This window comes from Acanthaster planci, linkage group LG07 (assembly GCF_054643075.1).
Source record: "Acanthaster planci isolate LZ-2023a linkage group LG07, COTS_SCS, whole genome shotgun sequence".
Lineage (NCBI taxonomy): Eukaryota > Metazoa > Echinodermata > Asteroidea > Valvatida > Acanthasteridae > Acanthaster > Acanthaster planci.
This window is the reverse complement of record NC_141783.1, coordinates 10,558,616-10,580,267: the sequence shown is the minus strand read 5'-3', so window position 1 is coordinate 10,580,267 and position 21,652 is coordinate 10,558,616. Positions and strand designations below refer to the sequence as shown.

Here is a 21,652-nt window from a genome sequence, read left to right as displayed (position 1 = left end):
CACTGATGAATAAAGATCCTCTATTTCCAATCACCTCCGTGATTGGACATGACACCATTATAATTGGTACAGTCACTCAAAGCCCTGTCCAAACATGAGTCTTGTTTTCCCAAAGTTCAGTCAGTCGACCTTGGCAGACACGGCGTAATGCACAGCAAATGCTGCACAAAGCATCATGTTGTCTCGACAATTAGTCTCAAAAAAAAAAGGCTTGTTCAACTTTGCTTGTAATCACACAGTGGTGTCTAGTCTCGCGCCATCATAATTTTCCAGAAATTTCAACATCCTGGATGTGATGTTGATTAGCCTGGTCCCATCCAAGGAGTTTGCAGCTCAGCTTGCCAGGCCAAGTCAGCAGATAGCACAACTGACTATTGTCAACTAGAGTCACTCTGTCACATCATTCCAACCTCATGTTTGCCACTATTTTTCTCATTTCCTGTGATTGACCTTGGCATCCTGTGAGCCATGTGTTTTGAGAGGCGAGCCAAACAAACTGCCACTGCTGATAAGACAGATTAATTGGTGCAGATCACCAGGGGCAGGGCTAGTGTTAGATCCTGGATTTATCGCTGGATTCCAAAGAGATGACTCCTGGCTCTTCTTATCAAGCACCCAATAACAATTACCTGACAATACTGTGTGTAAATTAATGCAAAGTTTTACTTCTGCATTTCATAGCTTCTCAGTTCAAACTGATTGATACATGAACACAGACTCCTCAACAGACCAACAGACAAAAGAGGACAGTAAACCAACAGACTAGCCCAATTCAAAAAGGATTCGTTTCTGACAGTCACAACCGATTTCAGTGACACAACTTGGCCAGTCCACCCAGATAAAGAGGTTGGAAAAAGCGTAGCAACAATTTGAACTGACAACTGCTTTGCCATTTTTAGCTCCAAAATCACCGCGGGGCAAATGTCAATAAATTTTGCACGGTATCATGAACCGACAACCCCTTTTTACACATCTTTCAGAAAATAAGACAAGGCCCCTGCATGCCAGTGCATGATACTAAGCAAGCTCTATTCGCTGGACAAGGGAATTACAGTCCATAATTAAAATGGGAAATCTCATTAGTCAAAAGCACAAACAAACCTACAGAAGCCTGGCTCCCATTTCTTATGTCAACCTCCAGTCATTCGACATAGTTTCTGCGGTTAGAGTTATCGTAAGTGCACATTAGAAATCTGTTTGCTGCCAGCCAAGTATGGGCCTACGTACTTCTTATCTTTCTTGCGCTGCAGCTTGTCTAGCTCTCGCTTCTTCTCCTGGTACTTCCTATGGAGTTCGGCCAGTCTCTGTGTCATCTCCACCTCATTGGGGTTCAGAATGTCCCCGGCAGTGGCAAAGCTGTCCACTCCATCACCAGAGGCACTCCCTAAAATGGGTATAATTGTGCGATTAATTTATTTAAAAGATAGGTTTTTAGGTCCCAGACGGGACATCCAGAACTTTGTGGTTTCTTTTCGTCTGCATAATGATATCACAACCATGTCTTACAAATGTCAAACACTCACAGAGTCACGGACCAAGGAAAATTCAAAGATGCATCAAACAGAATGCTTTTATTTTCCAACCAAATACAACAGCGGTCACATTCAGAAAGTTTGTTAAAAAAAATGTGTATCAACAGAGGTACACATGTCTACTCACAAAATTTCAGCAAAAGCCTAAAGCTGAAGAATACCAGTCAGTACTGAGTGACTGACACTGCATCTTCTTGCCATTTTCAGGATTTATGTAGGTACCGGTAGACAAGCAGAGAAGCAATTAATTCCTACTTACGTCCTCACAGGTCAATCACACATCCTCACAAGTCAACCACTGGATATCCAGTATCAAGTCAAGACACAAGTTATTCCAATGAACAGTGCCAGCAGCATTCGTTTGCTATTTTTCATCCCTTAGTTTTGCGTGGCTTTGTGATGAGCTTGGATATAAGTGTTATGGGCAGGTTTCAGTAAAGTGTAATGAGCATTGAGTGACGGAGACGCATCAAAGTTTTTGTGTGAAAAAATGACACAGGCAGCAAAACAGGCCAGTGATTGAGGTTTCTCTATCATGTACGCACAAGAGGGGGTGTCTAATACTATTCCAGACGCCAAATACTTTAACTTGGAAAGCTTGTGTTAAAACTAAGTTTTTCCACTAATAACTTGCACCCCAATTTTTTGAAAATTGCCAAAAAACTCAATTGTGTGTTGGATTTAACTTATGAAAGGAATTTTAATGCCATTCATAATCGGTGGTGGGGGTGAATGGATGAAACAATTTCATTGGCTGACAAAATGGATACAGAAGATTTTTAGTGACTGAGAACATTCTCAGGGTACTCAAAATGCACCTCTCTTAATTAGAGACTCATCTAGAATTGCCCAGCTAATCCCAGTAAAGGTTAACGACTGTGTGCCCACCCCAGCAAAATATTTTGAAACTGAGACCCTTGGTACTATCTGAAACCATGTTTCCACTCTGCCCAGTGTTTTGGAAGGAAGATTTTATATGTACCAGTGTTAAAGATTTACGTTATGTATGGGGGTTTGTCCATGTTTTTTGAAGCAAAAACTGCCCTTTAAAAAATCCAACCAGTCTTCGGAACAAGCAATATATTAAAACTTACTTTTGAAAATAAAATCAGTGGGTGATGTTGGGCATGACTGCGTGATCAGCTGCAGTGTACCGCCACTGGCCGCAGTCAACGCGCTCGCTGTGTTGCCCTGTAGAGGGGTGCCGTTGTCCTGGTGACGAGAGTCCAGCAGATACGAATCGTCCCTGGTTTGGCAACTCGGCACTGCATTAGTCTTGTCATTGTCTGCTGGACGGAAGTGATTCACAGATCTCTTAATACCAAACCTAAAGATTACGTGATAGAGAGGTTAATAATTGCATCATCCCTGCTGATAAAATCTTGTTAACAGTGTACTTCAACAGTACAGTAGTGCATAGTGTACATTTTATCACATTTCATTTTTCGATCAATAATTATAAATTACTGATGAACTGACCGAGTAACAATTTTGAATGACTGTACGGACGTATCACCAGTTAAGTTGGGTCTGCTTTTATGCCACAGAGTTTTGTAGCTGCTCACAAATTATGCATAAACCTCAAACTGATGCATTGAAACAAACTAGGGAAGTACAAGCTATTTTCTGTCTTCTTTTTGTTTCCAGAAATTTTAACTGTTTTCATGTGTCAAATGTCAAACAGTGCCACTGACATCAGATATACACTCCACCCTGAATGTGTTGTCATGAACTCAGCCAATGCTATCCTTTGCCATCCATAATCGAATGATGTCATTGAGTATGATGTCATTGAGTCTGGGAGCCAGCACTTGCTTGTGACTATGAAAAACATTCAGGCAAATACTGGTCGTCTTTTTTACACACAGTGCAATGCAAGACAAACTCAGACTGTTTGCTTTGATATTCTGGATCAAGGCTCGCGTAATGTGCATGTATCTCCTGCCTTTCAGTTTGCAAAGCTTGAGCAAACCAATTTTCCATGATCAAGATGTTCCAGTGCACACTGTGTACCTGCACTATTTGTCTATGGCATGTACATGTACATGTACTTCAGTGCTGCGATAGGCACTCCTTCGGAACCCCCTTCCAGCAGCTTTGCAGGCCGGAGCAGGAAGTCAGGGAGCCAGGTTGAACCTGAGATTTATCACACAGCACCAGCCATTCAAAGACCAGTGCTACACCAGTATCACTCCATCGTCACAAATGCTAAATGTCACTGATGCACAGCTGGGGGAACCAGCTCAGGGGGGAACCGAACCGACCAACAACAGTGGAAGTTCTTTTTATTTGACACTACCGCTGCCCCTTGTTGTAATTGGCAAGTACCTGTGACATTTCTACAAATTCTTGATAAGGGTTTTTTCTCCTCCCGCTTATGGCAATGGTCCAAAGTATGCATGCATTTACTCTCTGTTGTAAAAACATCAAAGCTTTTCAGTGCTAGCAGACACCTGGTGTTTGTGAGTGGTAGTCGCACCATATCCTAATGTGCAGGTTTAGAAAGAACATTTATTCAAGGGAGCCTAATTCGGCCTGACTCTTGGGGCTACTTCCTGCCGAAAAGTCTACTTCCTCCAGATGTGCAGCTGTTTAAAGTGAAAGCAATATTCCAAAAATGTAATAATTCTAAGAGTAACGATTCTAAGAGCCTGAAGTTGGGGCATTCCGAAAACTTGTCTACTATGGAGCCTAACGGCATGGCTTTCTTCCTGCTGCAACTTTGGAGGGGCATCCATCACCACGAATGGTAAAAGAAGCCAGGCTCTACCTTCCTCAATCATGCCAACCCTCCCAAACTTCCTGATGCATTTTGAAGGATACAAGCAGAAAATAATTGCACCTGTGTAAAGGTTGTTATCCACAAAACCTGAGCAAACCAATGCTGACCCTAGTTTCTCATAATCAGTCTGATCTGCTGCAATTTCCTGACAGTAACGTCCTTTTCCATTGCACACAATGAACTTTCACTGAGGTGAGCAAAACTGAAAGTGAACATGAAACTCTGACTAATTGGAAAAGGGAAGTCTGGTTAATTTTGATGATAAGAAAGTCGACCGGATCTGATATTCCTAGATCTAGTTCTTGTCTCCAGATGACGCATTTTGTTCAAACAATAGATCTAATTGCTGATGAGTCAGGGAAGAAAAGATTCTCCAATATGAAGAAGGAAATACGCAACCTACAACTTTTTTAAATTTCTAAATATTTCGGAATGCCAAAAGTATCTTTCCACAAAGTTATTGCAAACTTTACACAACTTTTCCTAATTCAACAGTCTGACTTAAAAATCACTGGTGTGTATTTAAATGAAAATGAATTAAACACATACAAGAGTGTGACATTCTGGACCAATCCAAACCTTCCTTTAACAAAAATATAATACAAGAGCAGTGCGTAAGTGTCTTGGCAGGCACTTTTCTATCCAAAATGATGAAGGCCTTTTATTAAAGCATTTTACTGGTCGTGGATAAATGAGCAACTGCGAACAGCATCAAACTAAATGAATGGATGCCCATTATTTGGCCCTCCTTGGAAACAAGTGATTGCAGCAAAATGCCTTGTGTTACAGGGACACAAATGTCTCATTTTAAGGCTAAGGGTTGCAGCTGCAATGAGCCAATGTTGCACTTCACAACAGTCAGGTGCAATAATAATCAGATCTCTCCACACCCCTTTTATTTGGTAAACTCACAAGCAAACTTACCATTACAGATAGAGAAGACTTTCTGGTCTGCAACCTCGCTCAACAAGGCTATGCCCTCAATGGCAGCCAGCTGGTCCTGATCTAACGCCTCCATCCGTGATGCAAAGCTCTGCGTAGTCGTCAAGACATTTGAAATGAGAGACTCCTTGCCTGCTTCCTCTTGCATAGGGGCTGGTCCTTCTTGAGAGGGCAACTCAGTGTCTAAAGGAGGTGTGGCCAATGGAGCAATAGGCAGCACCGTCTCAGTGATCATCTTCTGTGTCATAGTGGGGTCCAAATTAACATCACAGGGGATTTCAGCTGGTGTTTGAAGAACTGAACTGGGCCTGCTAGTCCTTAAATCCTCAACTGGTTTGGTGTCAAACACAGCAGGTTCCGTTTCGGAGTTTGTGTGAATTGAATTCTTGTTCTCCTCAGTGGGCTTCTCACCCTCTATCATGGGATTGTCGCTGGCATCATCGTTGACAACGTCAACGATGATCAACTCCTGATCTTCACTCTCTTCTGTCCTCAAATGGGATTCCTTGTCATCCTTGTCTTCAGTCTCTTCTGACACAGGGTGCTTCGTCTCGCTGGAGCTGTCCATGCTGGCTGGGGTCTCAGAAGGCGAGGTCTGCACACTGATGCTCTTCAGAGCGGTCTTCAGACTGATATCATGTTTGGCATTTTTGCTTCCGTCCGCGCCAATGCTGGACTTGGTTGTGGTTTGCTTTGGTGACGCTGTTGAGGCTCCAGATTCGGTCCTCGGGGATGAACTGCAGGAGACTGCTGGTGCAGGGAACACACCGGCGTGGTTATATAGGTATTGCACTTGCTGTGGGGGGTAGACGTAGGGGACGGGTGGTTGGCCCGGCAACGGAACACCAGGTAGGTAAGGGGTGTGGGCGGGAATCTTCAAATTCAGGACATCTTGTGACACAGGCTGCTTCTCAGAGTGACTGTCACTTTTTGTTTCTACGCCCGATGAGCTTTTGCCACTTTTCTCACCGGCCACTTTCTCTCCACTCCCTTTGCGGGACTGCTGTTCCCTCCTGCGCTGTTCCTCCCTCTGGCGCTGCTCATCCTGCCGGTACCACTGGATGAGAGCCTCGTGCTGCTGCAAGGCAAGGTGGTAGTCCGCGTTGGGCAGGGGCTGGTCAGGACGATGGGTCAGGGGGTGAGACGACTGGTGGGGTAAGGGCGGGGCAAAGGAGGGTTGATTCAGGACGAGCTGCTGCAGCTGGTGGCTATGAGGCTGCAGGTGAGGAGGGACCAGATAGGGCCACATACCTTCAACAGACAAAAAACAAAGAAATGAAAACAAAATTAAGAAAAATAAAATCACTATTACACAATGCTGTACTTTGAACTCCTCTCCGCTAAGGCTGATCTGACCTGAAGTTACTCCGAGAGGTAAGGTAACAAAATTTTTGACCTAGATACACAGTTTGAAAGTTGCGTAATTGTCACAATAATTAGAAATATGCTGTTTGTCTCCCTCTAGGGGAGAGAAAAGTTATTTAACATAAAAAAGCTTTATTGTTAAGTAGAAAATTAATGCTTCTTTTGATTAAGACTAAAACTATTACCCTCTTCAGAAAGGTTATTAATATTCTCTGTTTCAGCAGATACAGAACTGGCCAAAACAGCACTTCTAGGAAGGACAGCCTCAAGTTGCTCTGAGATACCAAACTAGGCTGGCTACTTACTCAAGTTCGGTGGTACACCGGAGTCTGAATGCACGGCAGGGGCTTGGGGCACAAGTACAAGCTGACCCGTAGCTGGATCCCTGGCAACCTGGAAACCTGCAGGTGGTACCTGGAGATGACTGGATGCTCCCTCCCCAGCTGCATGTAATGGAGTCGCAGGGGGCGTGGTCAGGCCAAAGGGGTGGCCCAGCCAGAGAGATGGGGCATGGGGTGGGCCCGGTGCCCTGGGCAGCCACGGGGGAGGGAGGGCCAGGTGGGCTGGGTGGGAGGGGGTCATCCGTCCATCTGTGGGGTCAAAGTGGTGAGGAGAGTGGCCGAGACTGGTGCCACCTGTGCATGTCACATGAAAGACAAATGGTGATGATATAACATTCATTCAATAACACTACTTATAAATCTGAGGAAAAAATGCCAATACAGTGAAAGCAGTCAATAGATGACAGCATATCTAAGAACAGCATTTATCTGTAAAAAAAATGGAGAAAAAGATAAGGAAACTTCAAGGGAAAGGATGATTCAATAAGCTGTGATTTTGTGCCCAAGTCTAAGTCAGGAGTAGTAAACATTCTTGACAAATCTTACAGAAAAACAATTCTGATTGTGCATCTTGTACCAAGGGAGAAAAAAAATTAAAGTTAGCTTCATCTAGTCCTCACATGAGGTAAGCATGACAAACTGAACATGTATTCTCCAGCCTTCGATTGTATGAAAATTTATGGTAACAATAACGAATTTGACAAGTGATACATATTTGGTACGGTAACAATATTTGAGCTCAACCAAGCGCCTCTCTAGTTTGTTCAAACTCATATAAACCAGTTTGTTGAAAAAGTTTGAAATTGTGCAGTGTGTGTCTTGTTCATAACTCATCTTTTACATCAGCGAATACTATAACTGAATTATCATGCATAAAGCTCGCACTATCAGTCATGAAGGAGCCAACTGTGGTGTCCATTCAAATTATGATCCCAAGGATCTGTTGACGCACCTGTGACAATAAGGTTGGACCCCAAGTCCCCCGGGTACCGGTGATGATGGTACTTCGTCGGCGGCAGCAGATCAGTTGCTTCCCGGTGAGACCTGCTCATCAATGGATTACAAAAAGAAAATTGCACTGAAGTATGCAATCTATCCTTCCGGATAACCGATTTTCTGCCAGGGATTGTTGGGGGGGTTGGGGGTAAAGAAAACTGCCAAAACAAACACATTATGCCTCCAATGACCAGGGATCAGTATTCTTACTTTGTTATAACCGGGGTCCAAATCAAAGTTAATATAGTTTACATTTGAAAAAGGCCAATGCACCGAGAAAAACACACGGTATCCAGTAATTTATATTCAGAAGATATAATCTCGTATATTCAGCAATGTTGTGATCGGTAAACCAGGATTCAAATATGCACTCAGCCTATCAGTCCAGTGAATGAGTCCTGGGTACAAAGGACAATAGCATCTAGTGCACAAATCCATCTTAGAAGATTCTGGTGAATGAACTTGGCTTTTATTGTATTAGCCTAGTCCAAAGTGTGCACTTTTTCTCCATATTTTTTCCCCTCTACAGCAACTGTGTCCAAATTTCCCAGGTTTACATTGATACCTTGGTGAGTGCTCCCTGTGCTTGGAGTCTCTGTCCACTCCGTGCAGGGCCCGGGAGCGAGCCCCTCTATCTTCAGCCTCTTCAGACCCTACATGGGGACTGTCTGCTTGTTAATAAAGTTGAAATAAAAATCAGATTTCATGGAGTAAGGAAACAAGGCATAGGCTTGTGATTTCAGTTCAGCACGAACCGTTCCTAGAAAACAGGTCGAGGATGAAAAGCCAGAATAATGAGTATGAATTTTCCAAATTTATAAAGCTCAACCCTTTTAATTTTGCTGATCTTGTTTTAACTTGAATAGATATAATATAAACTTGAATAAATAAACAAGCATTTATATGCAAGGCATACATTTGCTCATTACGACACAAAACCATGAGAATGCAAAACCAACATTGTCTTAAGACTGAACTTCACAACAGGCATACTAGTCCCAATTTGTACTATGGCAGTTTTAATTTTGTCCTACACTTTGTCTTACATGTAAATATTCTGTGATGAACTAAAAAGTCTGCATGTTTGTTGCACTATGAGGTTGTTTGTGTGTTGAACTGTATGTAGTGTAGCCAAATTAAAATTTACGAAAGGCCTTACTTCTTGGCGTGGCAATAGTGGATGGCCGGCTCTGGCTCAAACTGTCCGAGTCCTGCCGCTTCTGAGCCACAGCTATGCCTACTGGAGGATTGCGGCCATCACTTCCCTTGATCCCAGGAGTCGATCGCCCTTGGGATCCAAGACTGTCTAAGGATGTCTTGCTGCCATGACTTGTGGATTTGCTACGGTTTTCGGTCTTAGTCTCACAGCTTTGCTTGGTAGCTTTGCTGCTGCTGCCGCTTCCACCAGCAGCACTGTTACTGCTGCTCCCAGGAGATGTCCTTTGGGTGTCCGAGTGAGCCTGATGAATGCCTGCTGTCAGGACAGACCGTAGCATGCTCTCCTGTGGCGCTGTATATGGGGGGAAATCCCTGCTCCGGCTATGCTCAGGGATCAGCTCAGGCCTGCTGTCCGTTCGCGGTGATGGGAAGCTTGGCTGGTGTGGCGTCCTGTGCATCATGCCTGGGTCCAGCTTTGGTGGCTCCTGGCCTGGGACTCGCACGCCTGGATGCTCGTAACAGTAGCCCCGCTTCGCAGCAGCCATGTGCCACTCCAGGTATCGCCGCTGTTCATCGGCACTGTACAGTGTGGATGAGGCATCCAGTTTGCCTCCGTCCCTAGAGGACGGCACCATACCACCTAGGGGCAGCGAGTAGCCTGCCATGTGGTGGGGATAGCTGTGCATGTTGGGGGTTGTACTGATGATAGCAGCATCGGACGTCCGGCATGCTTCCCTGTGAATGGAATCGCTGGCAGTCCTGTGTGAACTCTCATTACCCCGATCCTTCCCATTGGTTGGGGGGTCCGAGGGTGACAGATGGTGGTCACGACTTTCGTGAGCAGATTTACTACTCGAGTGTGTCTTCTTAGACTTCTCATGTCTGTCAACTTTTTCACTTTTGCCTTTGGTAAGTGCCAATTTGACTTCCATACTTTCCTTAATCTTTGCTCCACAATCCTGGTGTGAGGTTCCTACTTTTGTCTTTTCACTGCCAATATCCGACTTGGGCAGGGCAGCTATCTGCTCCTTTGTTGACAATGTAGTACCAACTTTGGCAAACTCCTTCTTGATGCATCCTTTGTCCTTCTCTTTTTCGTTCACCGCCGATCCATGGCTGCTCTCTTTCCCATTAGCCGAGGTCTTTGCTTTTGACTCCTTGACCTGGACAGTCGCACTAGATGCCGGCCCTGGGATGAACTCCCCTAAGGCAGGCACAAATGTAGTGGCGTGGACCTTGGAACCGTCGCGGGGGGTCTCTCGCCCCACTTCCCTCTCCAAGCTGAGATGCCCTGTACCATGCAGGTAGATCGGGAGGTGGCTGATGTAAGATGGCTGGCTTTGGGAGGAGGGGGAGGGCATTGATGCGTGGGCAGGAAAGGAAATTGGCTTGGAGACTGAGGATGTCACACCTACAAAAACAAAAGAATGGGGAAGTAAGAATGACAAAGGAACCTGTGGCCATTTACATGTATGGTAGAAGGATGCCCAGAAGCTCATCCCATTTTTAAACGCTGCCTAATCTTGCTGAGTCTAAAGAGATAAAATTACTTGTGTTAATAGCCTTCTCCAAACAACTCCATGTGACACATTCATAGAAAGACAACAAGTAAACAAACGTTTCATCAATTCTAGGTCTTCAGTCTTAATCACAATCCTTGAACAAATGCTCAGATATGAACGATGTTTCAATCAAACTCAGTGAAATTCGATGAAAGGAGCTATCCACAGTACTTCAACTTCCAGAGATGGTTGACAGTCACAGGGTGTTTATCTGTGGCAAAATTATCTGTCTCTTCACTGTTGATTCCGATGCATTTGTTCTCCTTGGCATGGATCAGATCCATGTCTCTCATCACCTGTCAGTTCAGTGGTCCATAGGGAATTTTGTGGGACAGCCATCTAATCTTTAGGATCCTGTGTTCCTTCAAACCCACGATACATGCAACGCACTCACAAAAAAATTTCCAATTCCCCTTGTCTATTTCAAATAAAATGGTACTTTGTTTTGTTTCATAGATTTAATGAAGAAATTTTTCTTTCCTCTGACATGACAAAAAATAAACATTTGGAAATCTCTGGTGAATTTGTCTGCGCGCCAGAGACATTTGAGATGGACATCTTTACATCACGCGTTACATTGTCACGTTTGCCTTCCTTCCTGATGCTGACTCGATAAATACTCAGGACTCCCACCCCCCTCCTCGAATGACACTACGATAGTCAATGCTGTGCTCCTCTTGTTCTTTGCACTGCTCACTAGCCCAAATCTGTTTTGTATTGCAGCATTTTGTCAAGTAATGTTCCCCGGTTTTCTTGCGAAGTGGCCAAGCGTGAAAATGAAGGAAACTGAGTCAATGCTTAGTGAGAGCTCAGAATAGCAGTACCAGGAGCGCAGAGTGGGGGGGGGGGATGAGGTCAATGACAATAAACCCTATTCCCGCGACGGCCAGACGCCCGCCACAGGTGTTTTTAAAACTTTAATTTCAGAATAAATCTGGCCAATCTGGGCAAAGTCTTCTGAGGCCACCATTGAGTCATCAACTGCTACACTCTTGCCCCTCAGAGGGTAAGAGCTAACAATGTCTGCCCCTCACGTTGTTCATCTGGTTTTGCTTTCTTTCCCAAATTGGCTTAAGCCCTAAAATGGGCCTAGCCCCAAATTCAGTAATGTGTGAAAGCTCCAAAGGAAATACATGGGTCAGGGTAATTGAGTTACTGTACAAGGACAGGCACCTTTTTTTCCTGAAATAAGGTAAACAGTAAAATTTCAGAGAGACATGTTTCCATGTGATATAACACTGGTGTAGTTTCTTTCTATGCTGACTGCTTTCTTCTAGATTTTTTGACCTAGGGTACTACTGCTTGTGTTAGATATTTTTAAATAAATGCAGCCAACAGCAAAATGTGAGTGACGATAATAGTTCCAAAATACTAACAAGGGACATTCTAGCATAGCTGTATTGTACATGTGCATTGTTAAAAGCAGTTGACTAACGGTCAAACTACTCTGCCCGGACTAGCCCACAGCTCTGTTGTTGGGAACCACAACCAAGTGTAATCAAAAATGGCAGGTACTACTGAAAAACTCCTTTAAACAGCTGGTCCTGCTTTGAAATAAATCATGTTATGCAAATTCAGCAAGCCTTTTTATCCACTTTTCTTAATTACACAAACAGCAAAGCAGGCAAAACCTGAAGGAAGCGAGCACTAAATTTTAGCATATACAACTTCTTTACTGTATGATGTCATCAAACATACAAACTGAGGGCCTATTCCATGCTCCAACCATATATGTGAAACCTCTCTTTTACCTGTGCATTACAGCCTTATATGCCTATTATACCCGTTTTTAGGCACTGCAATCAATAAAGATTATTCAGAGTTCTCCACGTTTAGTGTTAGTGAAACATTGCACCAGCATATTCAGGTGAAGAGTGCATGCTGAATGGTAAGGATAATAAGAAACAGCTCTTTTTACAATGGTCAACCAAGTGCTGTATCCTGTGAACGCGAACGTGTGCGAACGCACACATAACAAGCAAAACATGTTGTGTGTGCGTTCGCAAAGTGCTTTGGAATGCTGTGGGAACAGTTATACCAAGCTTTGAGGTTAACAATGAACTCCTGATGCTGTTTAAATTGTACTTACACGTGTTAAATGCTGCTGTGGGGACCAATGATCTGGGGCTCGGCAACTTCTCCTTCTCAACAGGGCTCTCCCGAGACAGATCTCCGCTGATCACACTGTGAGGACTGCTAAGGCTACCAGTGACAGAAGGACTGGATTGAGGGGGCTTAGCTCCAGTAGGACTTGATCCCGAGAGATTGCCGCCTGTTGGATTAGGTCCCAAGGAAGACACACCACTTGAACTGGCTTCAGCAGTCCTTATGTCTGAGAGACAGGTCCCTGGCAGACTAGCTCTTGTTGGACTATCTCTGGTAGGATTAGCTTCAACAGGGCTAGTCTCTTTAGGATTAGTTCCTGTTAGATGAGCCCCAGATGGATTAACAGCTACAGAATCTGCTCCTATTATAGTCATTCCCTTGGGACTGACATTGACAGGATAACCCCCTGCAGGATGGATACCCGAAGAAGTTGCTCCAAGAGGACTCAACGTGTTGCCATCAGATGCTGCCAAGCCAGCTCCAAAGGGCCCACCTTTGGGAGGACTAAGGCCAGAAGAGTTCTGACTTGTGGGAGCATCCACTGGTGACTTTATCTTACTGGAATCAACTCCTGTGGTCAAAGCATCCCCCGATGAACAGGTTCTTTGAATACAGTCTCCGGCTGCAGAAGCAGACATAACTCCGGGGGAACCAGTCTGCACAGAATTAACTCCACTACAGCCTGCTCCTGATGGGCTTACTGAAGATGAGCTGTCAGTAGTGCCCTGAGTAGAACATACTGGTGACGCTGGCAACAGAGGTGCTGACGTTGCACTTGTGACTTTAAAGTTGTTTGACGGTGGGGAGGGTTTTCCCGAAGAAGGCACCATAGTGGATGAAGGAGGACTGGCAGTCAGTGGCACAGCATCTGCACCTGTTGGTGACCTGCTATTGCCATTGGATGTGTCCATTCGCACTGCCTGAGTAATGTCCAGAGTGTCAGCACTTGCCGATAAATGTGTAGAGCAACTTGTGTGTTTTGTTTCTGAAATGGATGATGCTGGCATCGAGTTCTCAGAAGTGGCACACACAACAGTTGATGTTTGCGGCAAAACTTTCTTCTCAGCGGCAGCAGCGGGAATGCTTGATAGCACGGCATTTCCATTCACATCCACTGACAGGTCTTTCCGCTTGCTTGATTTCTTCCGCTTTTCTGAGCTCGATTCTTTTGATTTGGGACTCGAAGTAGGCAGACTTGGATTGGCCTTTGAGCTGTCTTTCTTGGAACTCTGAATGCTATCCCCATTACACTTTGACACCACGTTGGGGAGTTCCTCCCTGCTGATTACTTCAACTGTCAGAGCCAGGGGGTTGTTTTGGACTTTTTGCTTTGGTTCGGGTGATTTATCAGTCATCTTATTTGGCGAGTCTTGAGTTAAGTCCGACTCTAACTTCTGCTCTTGTTTTGGTGCAACGTCACAACCATTACCCTTTTCCTTTGAAGCCATCTTACTGTATCTACCTAAGACCGGCTCTTTTTTCTCCTCAACTGCATTGCTCTCTGTGACCCTCTCCTTATTTCTGCTCCGGCTAGAATCATGTTTGGACGCCTTCCTGTCCTCACTGCCTGAGGTGTGCCTCAACTTTGCTGGTGGGTGGGTAGAAGTCTTTGGGGAGAGGGTGCTCTCCTTCAGTGCATGAGGAGAGGTCTTGCTTAATTTTGATGGTGGGCCTTCCCATGGGTCACTGTTCCTGGTGTGGTGGGATGCTGGAATGCGTTGGCCATCTATGAAAGGAACAATATATTTGACACATGAGCAACTCTTTCAAGACCTTGGCATCATCTTCAGGAAGTACTTGTTGCAGAGGGAAGAATCTTCGTTCATTTGGGCAGAAAAGGTGTACAAAATATCAATGCTCAGACTGGTAAATAAGCAGACATGTATGGTGATTTCCACGGTTGCTTGGGTATTTTTCGGTTGCTGCTTTTATTCTGCATGCAGTGAAGAACAGACCTCTCAGCAACACATCCCCTGGGAACTGCTCATATGAAACTAGATAATCTCTAAAAAAAAGTTCAAGCAATTAGAACAAAGCATCTAACACATACTGTTGAAATTTATCACAAAGCTGTCGTGTAATAACAATGCACTTTGCAACCCACATTCAACTGTCATTTTCACAGTCAATTTCTTGAAAGCTACATCCAAGACAACTGGTCTCCCAAGTAAAATAAAAAAACCAGCTGAGATGGAACTCTTCAAAGGTATTAGCAGTGACAAATGAGCCAGGAAAGTGAGCGAGACAGAAGAGGTACTTGAAACTTCCACAGGAAAACAAGTTCCTTGTTACCTGATTTAGCTGTGGCCGAAACGGCAAGGAGTCCCTGGGTTCCTGGACCTGGCAGTGAGCTGAGTGTGGTGAAGTAAGGCTGGTAAGAATGTGCACTGCTGGCTACAAATCCTGCATACCCTGTGACAAAGAGAAAAACCTCTGTCAGCCACAGTAAGTCTAAGTTCCTTTTCTCTTGACGTCAACGTTTTCATTAGCAAATTCAAAATATATGTCAATCTGTCTTTAGTGGGAAAATGAAGTACAATGCACTCACATGCCCACAAATCTCTCAGGGGAACAACCAGAGGGTGGTTTTATTTTGGGAAATGCAGGAAAGGTCAGGTCAAAGGTCATCTCTTGGGGGAAAGCATGTATGCCTGACTTGGGAATAAAAACAGCAAGCTGTCTCCTCCCCCTCCATGAAAAGTCTCAGGTTGCAGGTGAATACCCATTGATGTTGCACTGTACACATATAATAATATACAATTTACAAAAGAGTAACTGTCACACATGATGTGAAACCTGGTGAAAATGACCTTTTTCAAAATATAAAATAATGGATTAGCCAAGACAACTTCAAAATTTCATTTTGTATTGTTTCACTGGGAAGCAGATTTTCCTACGAGTGTCCAACACAGCACGGTACTCCAATGTTTGCCACATCACGTCCAGAAAAAAAAACACAGAAAATACAACTTAGTGCTTTGTCACAGCCTCCGCCTTGGCACTCTGCCAAGCATGAACAAAGATTTGAGGCAGGTGTGGTCTGAAATAATGTACGCTTGTGGGGAAAGAGAAAAAAAAGACCAAAATTCCCTAGGGGAAGTTCCCAAAGCAACTCGACCCCAGGGCAAACAGCAACTTTCCAATTTAGTCCACATGCCCTAGACGTTGCCTGAAAATGAGGAAGAATACGTGCAGCTCACACACGTTTCACTTCCCCCCGCACACATGCCACCATCTATCACAAGTTTGCTTTTGAAACAGAGGTGAAAACATTTGTTCATAAAATTGACCAATTAAAGAGGGACTTGCCCGAATTTTCTTCATTTTATTCCCCCTTGACTTGAGAAAATCCTCAAATTTGTCCATCTCAAATGACATTCAGAACCAAGCCAAGTACAAAAGGATGATGTCTTTTGAAAACAAAATCATGAAGTACATGTAGTTGGGACTCTCAAACACTGTACGTCATAAATGCCAGCATGAAGTCACAATTAGTAATTCTTCTCACATAACGTTAACATGTATTAAGAACTGGAAAACAATTCAGGCAAAAATAAATTTCTCCTTGCACACAATATTACACCTGAATATAACCCAAACACACCTGCATGATTTCATGAGTCAAAAAGAAAAGAACATTTTCGTGAATAACTGTCTTACCAAATCATCCTTTCAGGATGAATTCCTCTACAAATACTAGGTATTTCTTTAAAAAAAAAACAGAGCAAGAGACACAGAGAGAGAGGGGCCTTTAAGAAGTTCCAGCCTCACTGTCAAAATGGCCCGGCTCATGCCACATTCATGCCTACTGTTCTGGAAAATGTGTTCTCTCTGGTGCACATGATCCAATGCCTGTGGTTGAAACCAGTCTGATCTCAAAACGCCCCTGGCATACAGCACATTTCCCAACAGGGGACAGCCTTTTGTATGTATCTCTTGTACTCCTCTTGCATATGGCCCAGACATGCACACTCATAAAACATCATTAATATCCACAAACGTAGATCTAAATCTTTTGGTGGGGTCTGGAATGCCACAATTTCCTCCAGTTAAATTAAAGGAAACTTTGCTGGTCCTGCAGTGGGCTCAACGGACGAAATTACTAAATAAGCTTTAATATAACAATTGTACAGGGGCAAAACCAAGCAACATGACTCTGACATTACAAAAACAACAATGACCAGGTTTTATTAAGAATACAATCAACTCCAAAATTCTGGGCTGCGATATAAACAACCAATTCTGTGGTTTGCTTTCTAAGTATTATCTTTCACGTTTTTGATGCCTGATTTTTCCCCTCCCAATCCTGGCCATGAAAGCAATAAAATCAGCCATTAAAGATGCTGGTTTGTCTGTCAGCATAAATTTTATCGACCAGTTAGAAAAACAAGTGCTGATGATAATGGAGGGGGCGGCCCGGGTACATTTGTAAACTTGAGCATGAACCGTCCTCTCAGTTGCAGGGTAAAACAACAGTTGGGGACTCTCCCGTGGGCCTCCGTGTGTAGCAGTTGCTGTTTATTTTTTCTTCGGAAAGGGCCAAAGGTCTCTGATTGACACAAGACGAAGGAAAGCTGTGTTCCTGCCCACATGTACAACCTTTTCTTATCCTAACACGGCTCAACAGACCAAAATAAATGCTAGTTCTGACTGGAATACGGGGAGCAGAGTACACTTTCATGAATATACAAGATGTTCACCGTTCGAGGGGCTGAACACCAACAGAACTTCAAATCTTTATATAGCTTTGATACTTACAAAACTACACTTTCAACAAATTAAACAAAGCAAAAGGATTTTCAAGAAGCAGAATACAAAATTGCTGTTGTTCGAACATAACATTTTCTTGGACATTCAGATTCCAAACATTAGTTTGCTCTTCGGCCCATTCACCCCCCCCCCCCAAAAAAAACCAACCACATTTTAAAAGGCACCCCCATAAAAAACATAAAAAACAGGGGTCTGATTTCAGCCGAATTGCATTTTGTAGCATTGAGCAACTGTACAGAGAAACCCTGAAAATGTTTGAGGCATTATGATTTTCAACTGGAATGACGTGCACAGAAAGTTGACTAAATGTGCAGTTTACACAGTCCAGGATTTTAGGGGAAGTATGACCCTTTAAGCATGAACCCAACCCCCCTTATATAAAAAAATCTCCCCTACTCAGAATTTCCAGCGAAAAGCATTTTGTCACCAAAACCTATATATAATGTGCCCCCCATACAAGAATCCCCAAGTACCCCAAAGCAAATCGAAACTCCACTTAAAAAACGCCACTGAAAGGAGCAAAAGTCTACCGCCAGCATCCCCAATTCTCCCATATCCCATACTGTGCCATCGTCCGCGGTCAGATGTACATGTAAAGTGACCCATACACACACCTTCTGAGTTGGGCAGCCAGAACTGGTTCATGGTTACTGGTTGTGCGATGACCCCACCGGACTGCTTAAAGGTGTCGGAACTGGAAGGAGTGATGTAGTTGCCGAGATAAGAGAAACCGGACCCTGGGAAAGAAGGCCAACGAAAGAAATCAACCTTTTTAGGTTACACTTTAGGGCCTAGCGGTACAAGAAACACGAAAAACCATAGAAGAAACCAAGTTTGCAACAAAATACCGACTAAAAGCAGAGGGGAGAACATTGGATTTTTGAACACAAATTGGGCACATAATGTGGAAGGTAACTACACAGCGTGATGGACCAAAATGTACGAGGGTTAGGTCTGAAATGGATGGTGCTTGTACATGTGCAGTTGCGAGAGCTTTCAGTGGCTCAAATACCTTGCTAGAACCTTCCAAGTTGCTCCTTTGTTGAACATACCAACCGTTCAACAAGAAAGAGATGACAACACAGGTCTCAGGGGTGGTTCCATGATTTTTTTGCAGGGGTCTCGCTTTTTTCCATGCGGGAGAGGGGGAAGGGTGTTCCTTGTCAATGTTGAAGCCATTTCATCTCTTAGCTTTGTCCTTAACTGAACACAAAAATATGACCTCTAAAAGGTTCTGCTTTTTTCAGGGGGGAGGGGGCTTCCAACCGTAAGACATAAGCCGCTAAAAACAATGGCAATTACCCCCCCCCCTTCCCTGGAGACGCGCCTGTGTTTGGGATCCATTTCTTTAACTTTTTAAGTCTCATGCATCCAATACTTTATCAGTTACGCATCAAAATTATGACTGTGCTTAACCATGGACCACACCCAGCTCGTTGCGACTGACAGACGACATCTTTCCTCTCGGAGCCAGAGGTGAGACAATGCCCTGGTGTGGCACCCCCCCCCCCGGTTTTCGCTCGCTGGAGCTCTCTGACAACTCGTCTACGTCTCAAGGCGGCAAAGGAATCCTCTAATGTCCAAAATGACTCAACAGTAGACAACTCCAATATTTTACCTCTGTGTATAAAACAAATTAACTTTCTTTAGGGGGGGAAGTACCCCATGTTGAGCAAATGTATGCGCTAATTAAAGAAATTCCAAGTGGCCGATGACAGTAAAACAAGTCTCGAGCGAAGGAAATTATTTTAATATGTCAATGACGGTTGGCGACATATCTTACATTGGAAAGCCTGTCCATCTTTGCAGGAACTTTAGAGTGCCAATAAGCACGTTGTAGAAGACTGACCCCAGGTTTCTGTGCTGTATGTACATGCAAATCTACCGAAACGGAATCACCGAACAGCAGGCCAGATTAAGCTGTCATCTTTAAGCAGCTCCTTGACATACAATGTGCAGGCGCGAGGTCCCCACAGGAAACTAAACAGTGGATTGAGATCGCCACTAGTGCAGGCACTAAACTCGATTGTAGGAGATGCCGATCTGCTAGGATCGAAACGTCAGGCCCTCTTTATTTTGTGATTTGTATTTCAGGTCACTGTAGTAAGCAAGCAGTTTGAAGCAGTTTTGTATTACATATGAAGTGAAATATTGGTAAGAGTTACTACACAGATAGAACGGGTGGTCTGTTTCCCCAGTTCAAATCCCTCCGGATACACCACATGGGTACTGCTTGTTGAATTCTTCTTGATGGGCTGGACTCTTCTCAGAATTCAGTATCTCAGATTTTAAGTTCTCATGTCCCAGACTAACGTTACTCTTTACTTCCTTTAATTCAAAAGCGCGGACCTTAGGGCAAACATGATGTAGTACAGATCAGACTTGTCGGGGTTAATAAGTCACGACTTTAACCGAAAGTGCTAAAAACAAAAATCTAGTTTGCATCATGTTAAATCTGATACTAGAAACTGATAGACGGAGAACTGAAAGAGAAACAGATAGACAAGGAACTGAAAGGAGACTAAAGAAAGTATTTGAGGTAACAAAGATGCGGCAGTTCCAAGCTCCAACGGAAGAGATTTGCTTTTAGGCTATTTCCTGGGCGATAACTGTTGTGTCTGAACAGCCAGCAATCAGGGTATCATGTATCTCAAAACAGGATACGCACAACGTAAACTTGAACCCCAGAAACCGCTCACAAGACATCGAACAAAATGCAAAGGCAACTTGTTGAGGAGTTAATGTGGACATGTTTTGAACACATAGGGATGGGGCCGTTCCTTTAATTCAGCTCGGTTCTCCCTGGTAGCATATAAATTTCAGTGTCTTCTTACCAGCCTGACAATATCGCTGTGCAAATAAATACGGGCAATTTTTTATTTTTATTTTCGCGGGTTGTTTTTGCTGAGACGTATAACCTTCTCCGGTCCTCGCCTGTTCTGTATCCGTCTTCGGCATAATTTGGAGAGCAACTCTCCTGCAAAAACACACCCTCGGTGCTTATTTACCAAATAAATAATGAGTTCACCAGGCGTAATCAAAGAGGTCATTTAGCAATGTTTCGAAATAATACAGTCCGCCCGCTTGCCCTGCACTCGTCACATATCACTTGGAACTGTTGAAACGAAAAGAAAACCCACAAGGTAAGTTGAAGGCCAAAATCCACTATATGTTAGTCTATATCACTGTCCACCTCCGTAAGTGAGTGCATTCTAGCATTTGCGATTTAATTGGTGCTGTAAATTGTTTCTTGTCCTTTGAATCTTTACTCTTGTGTGCAGCCAACGGATCCACACGCCGAATGCATGACTGGCCATGTGCTGCATATGTGGCGCCAAGCACGTACATTTTGGAATTACGGCCTTGGCCCCTGCCTCGAATAATAACGGGCAATGAACACTCTATGTATTTGTGGCACTGCAGGCAAGAGATTCATTGGTTAAGAAGGTAAGAGATATCAAACGCAAAGTGTATTCCAGATGTTTTGTGCCTGACTGTGTAATTTATGGGTAGACCTTTAGATGGGACATGCGAAGGCGTAGATCCAAGTCAGGCAACCATCAGGTAGTTGAATCATGGAGCCAGTGCACGTAAATTCCGCATTTTTTTTTCAAAAAAAGGAACCTTGAAAAAAAAATAAAACTGTTGATTTTTGAAATTCACAAGAAGTAAAGAATTAACTACAACTTTAGAAAAGACTACTTTTCTGCCAACTTTTTTATTGAATCCTTCAGCAAAACCAGAAGTAGGCCTACACATAAAATAACGTGCAACAAAACAGGATCCCCTTTTGTCTAAAAATGTAATTTCAGAGGTTTCCGTAATGCATATACTTTTCATGCCATTGCCAATATTTTCTCCAGCTAAGTTCAGGAAGCATTATGAAGAACACAGCTGAAAGGTGCCTCCTCTCGGTGACCGTTATAAAAGAAAGCCTGGTTCCCTATATCCTGCCAGAATCACTCCGTCAATACCTCATACATTAATTACCTCCAATTAGTCACTGGAGAGCTGCCCTTCTGCCTGGCCACTGGTTAATGCATCGAGTGTCTGGGGACAAGACCTAGCTGCAGGACACAACGCACCTGTCTCCAACCA

At 43.8% G+C, this 21,652-nt stretch overlaps 1 protein-coding gene across 15 annotated transcripts in view; it reads right to left on the bottom strand.

Moving 5' to 3' along the window:
- The window catches only part of LOC110973601 (uncharacterized), a 91,797-nt gene that overhangs the window by 18,249 nt on the left and 51,896 nt on the right, over window positions 1-21,652 (bottom strand). For 10 of the 15 annotated variants that reach the window (XM_022224516.2, XM_087138810.1, XM_087138808.1 and 7 more), the window contains 10 exons: window positions 18,169-18,291; window positions 15,077-15,196; window positions 12,768-14,510; window positions 9,118-10,527; window positions 8,524-8,629; window positions 7,915-8,006; window positions 6,927-7,256; window positions 5,239-6,507; window positions 2,627-2,821; window positions 1,228-1,384 (listed from right to left, as the gene is read on the bottom strand). In XM_022224516.2, coding sequence (XP_022080208.2) covers window positions 1,228-1,384; window positions 2,627-2,821; window positions 5,239-6,507; window positions 6,927-7,256; window positions 7,915-8,006; window positions 8,524-8,629; window positions 9,118-10,527; window positions 12,768-14,510; window positions 15,077-15,196; window positions 18,169-18,291 — 5,545 coding nt within the window. Of the gene's footprint in view, window positions 1-1,227; window positions 1,385-2,626; window positions 2,822-5,238; window positions 6,508-6,926; window positions 7,257-7,914; window positions 8,007-8,523; window positions 8,630-9,117; window positions 10,528-12,767; window positions 14,511-15,076; window positions 15,197-18,168; window positions 18,292-18,982; window positions 19,026-21,652 lie in introns of those variants that run through there. The other 5 variants (XM_087138816.1, XM_087138817.1, XM_087138820.1 and 2 more) reach the window with 4 other exon arrangements.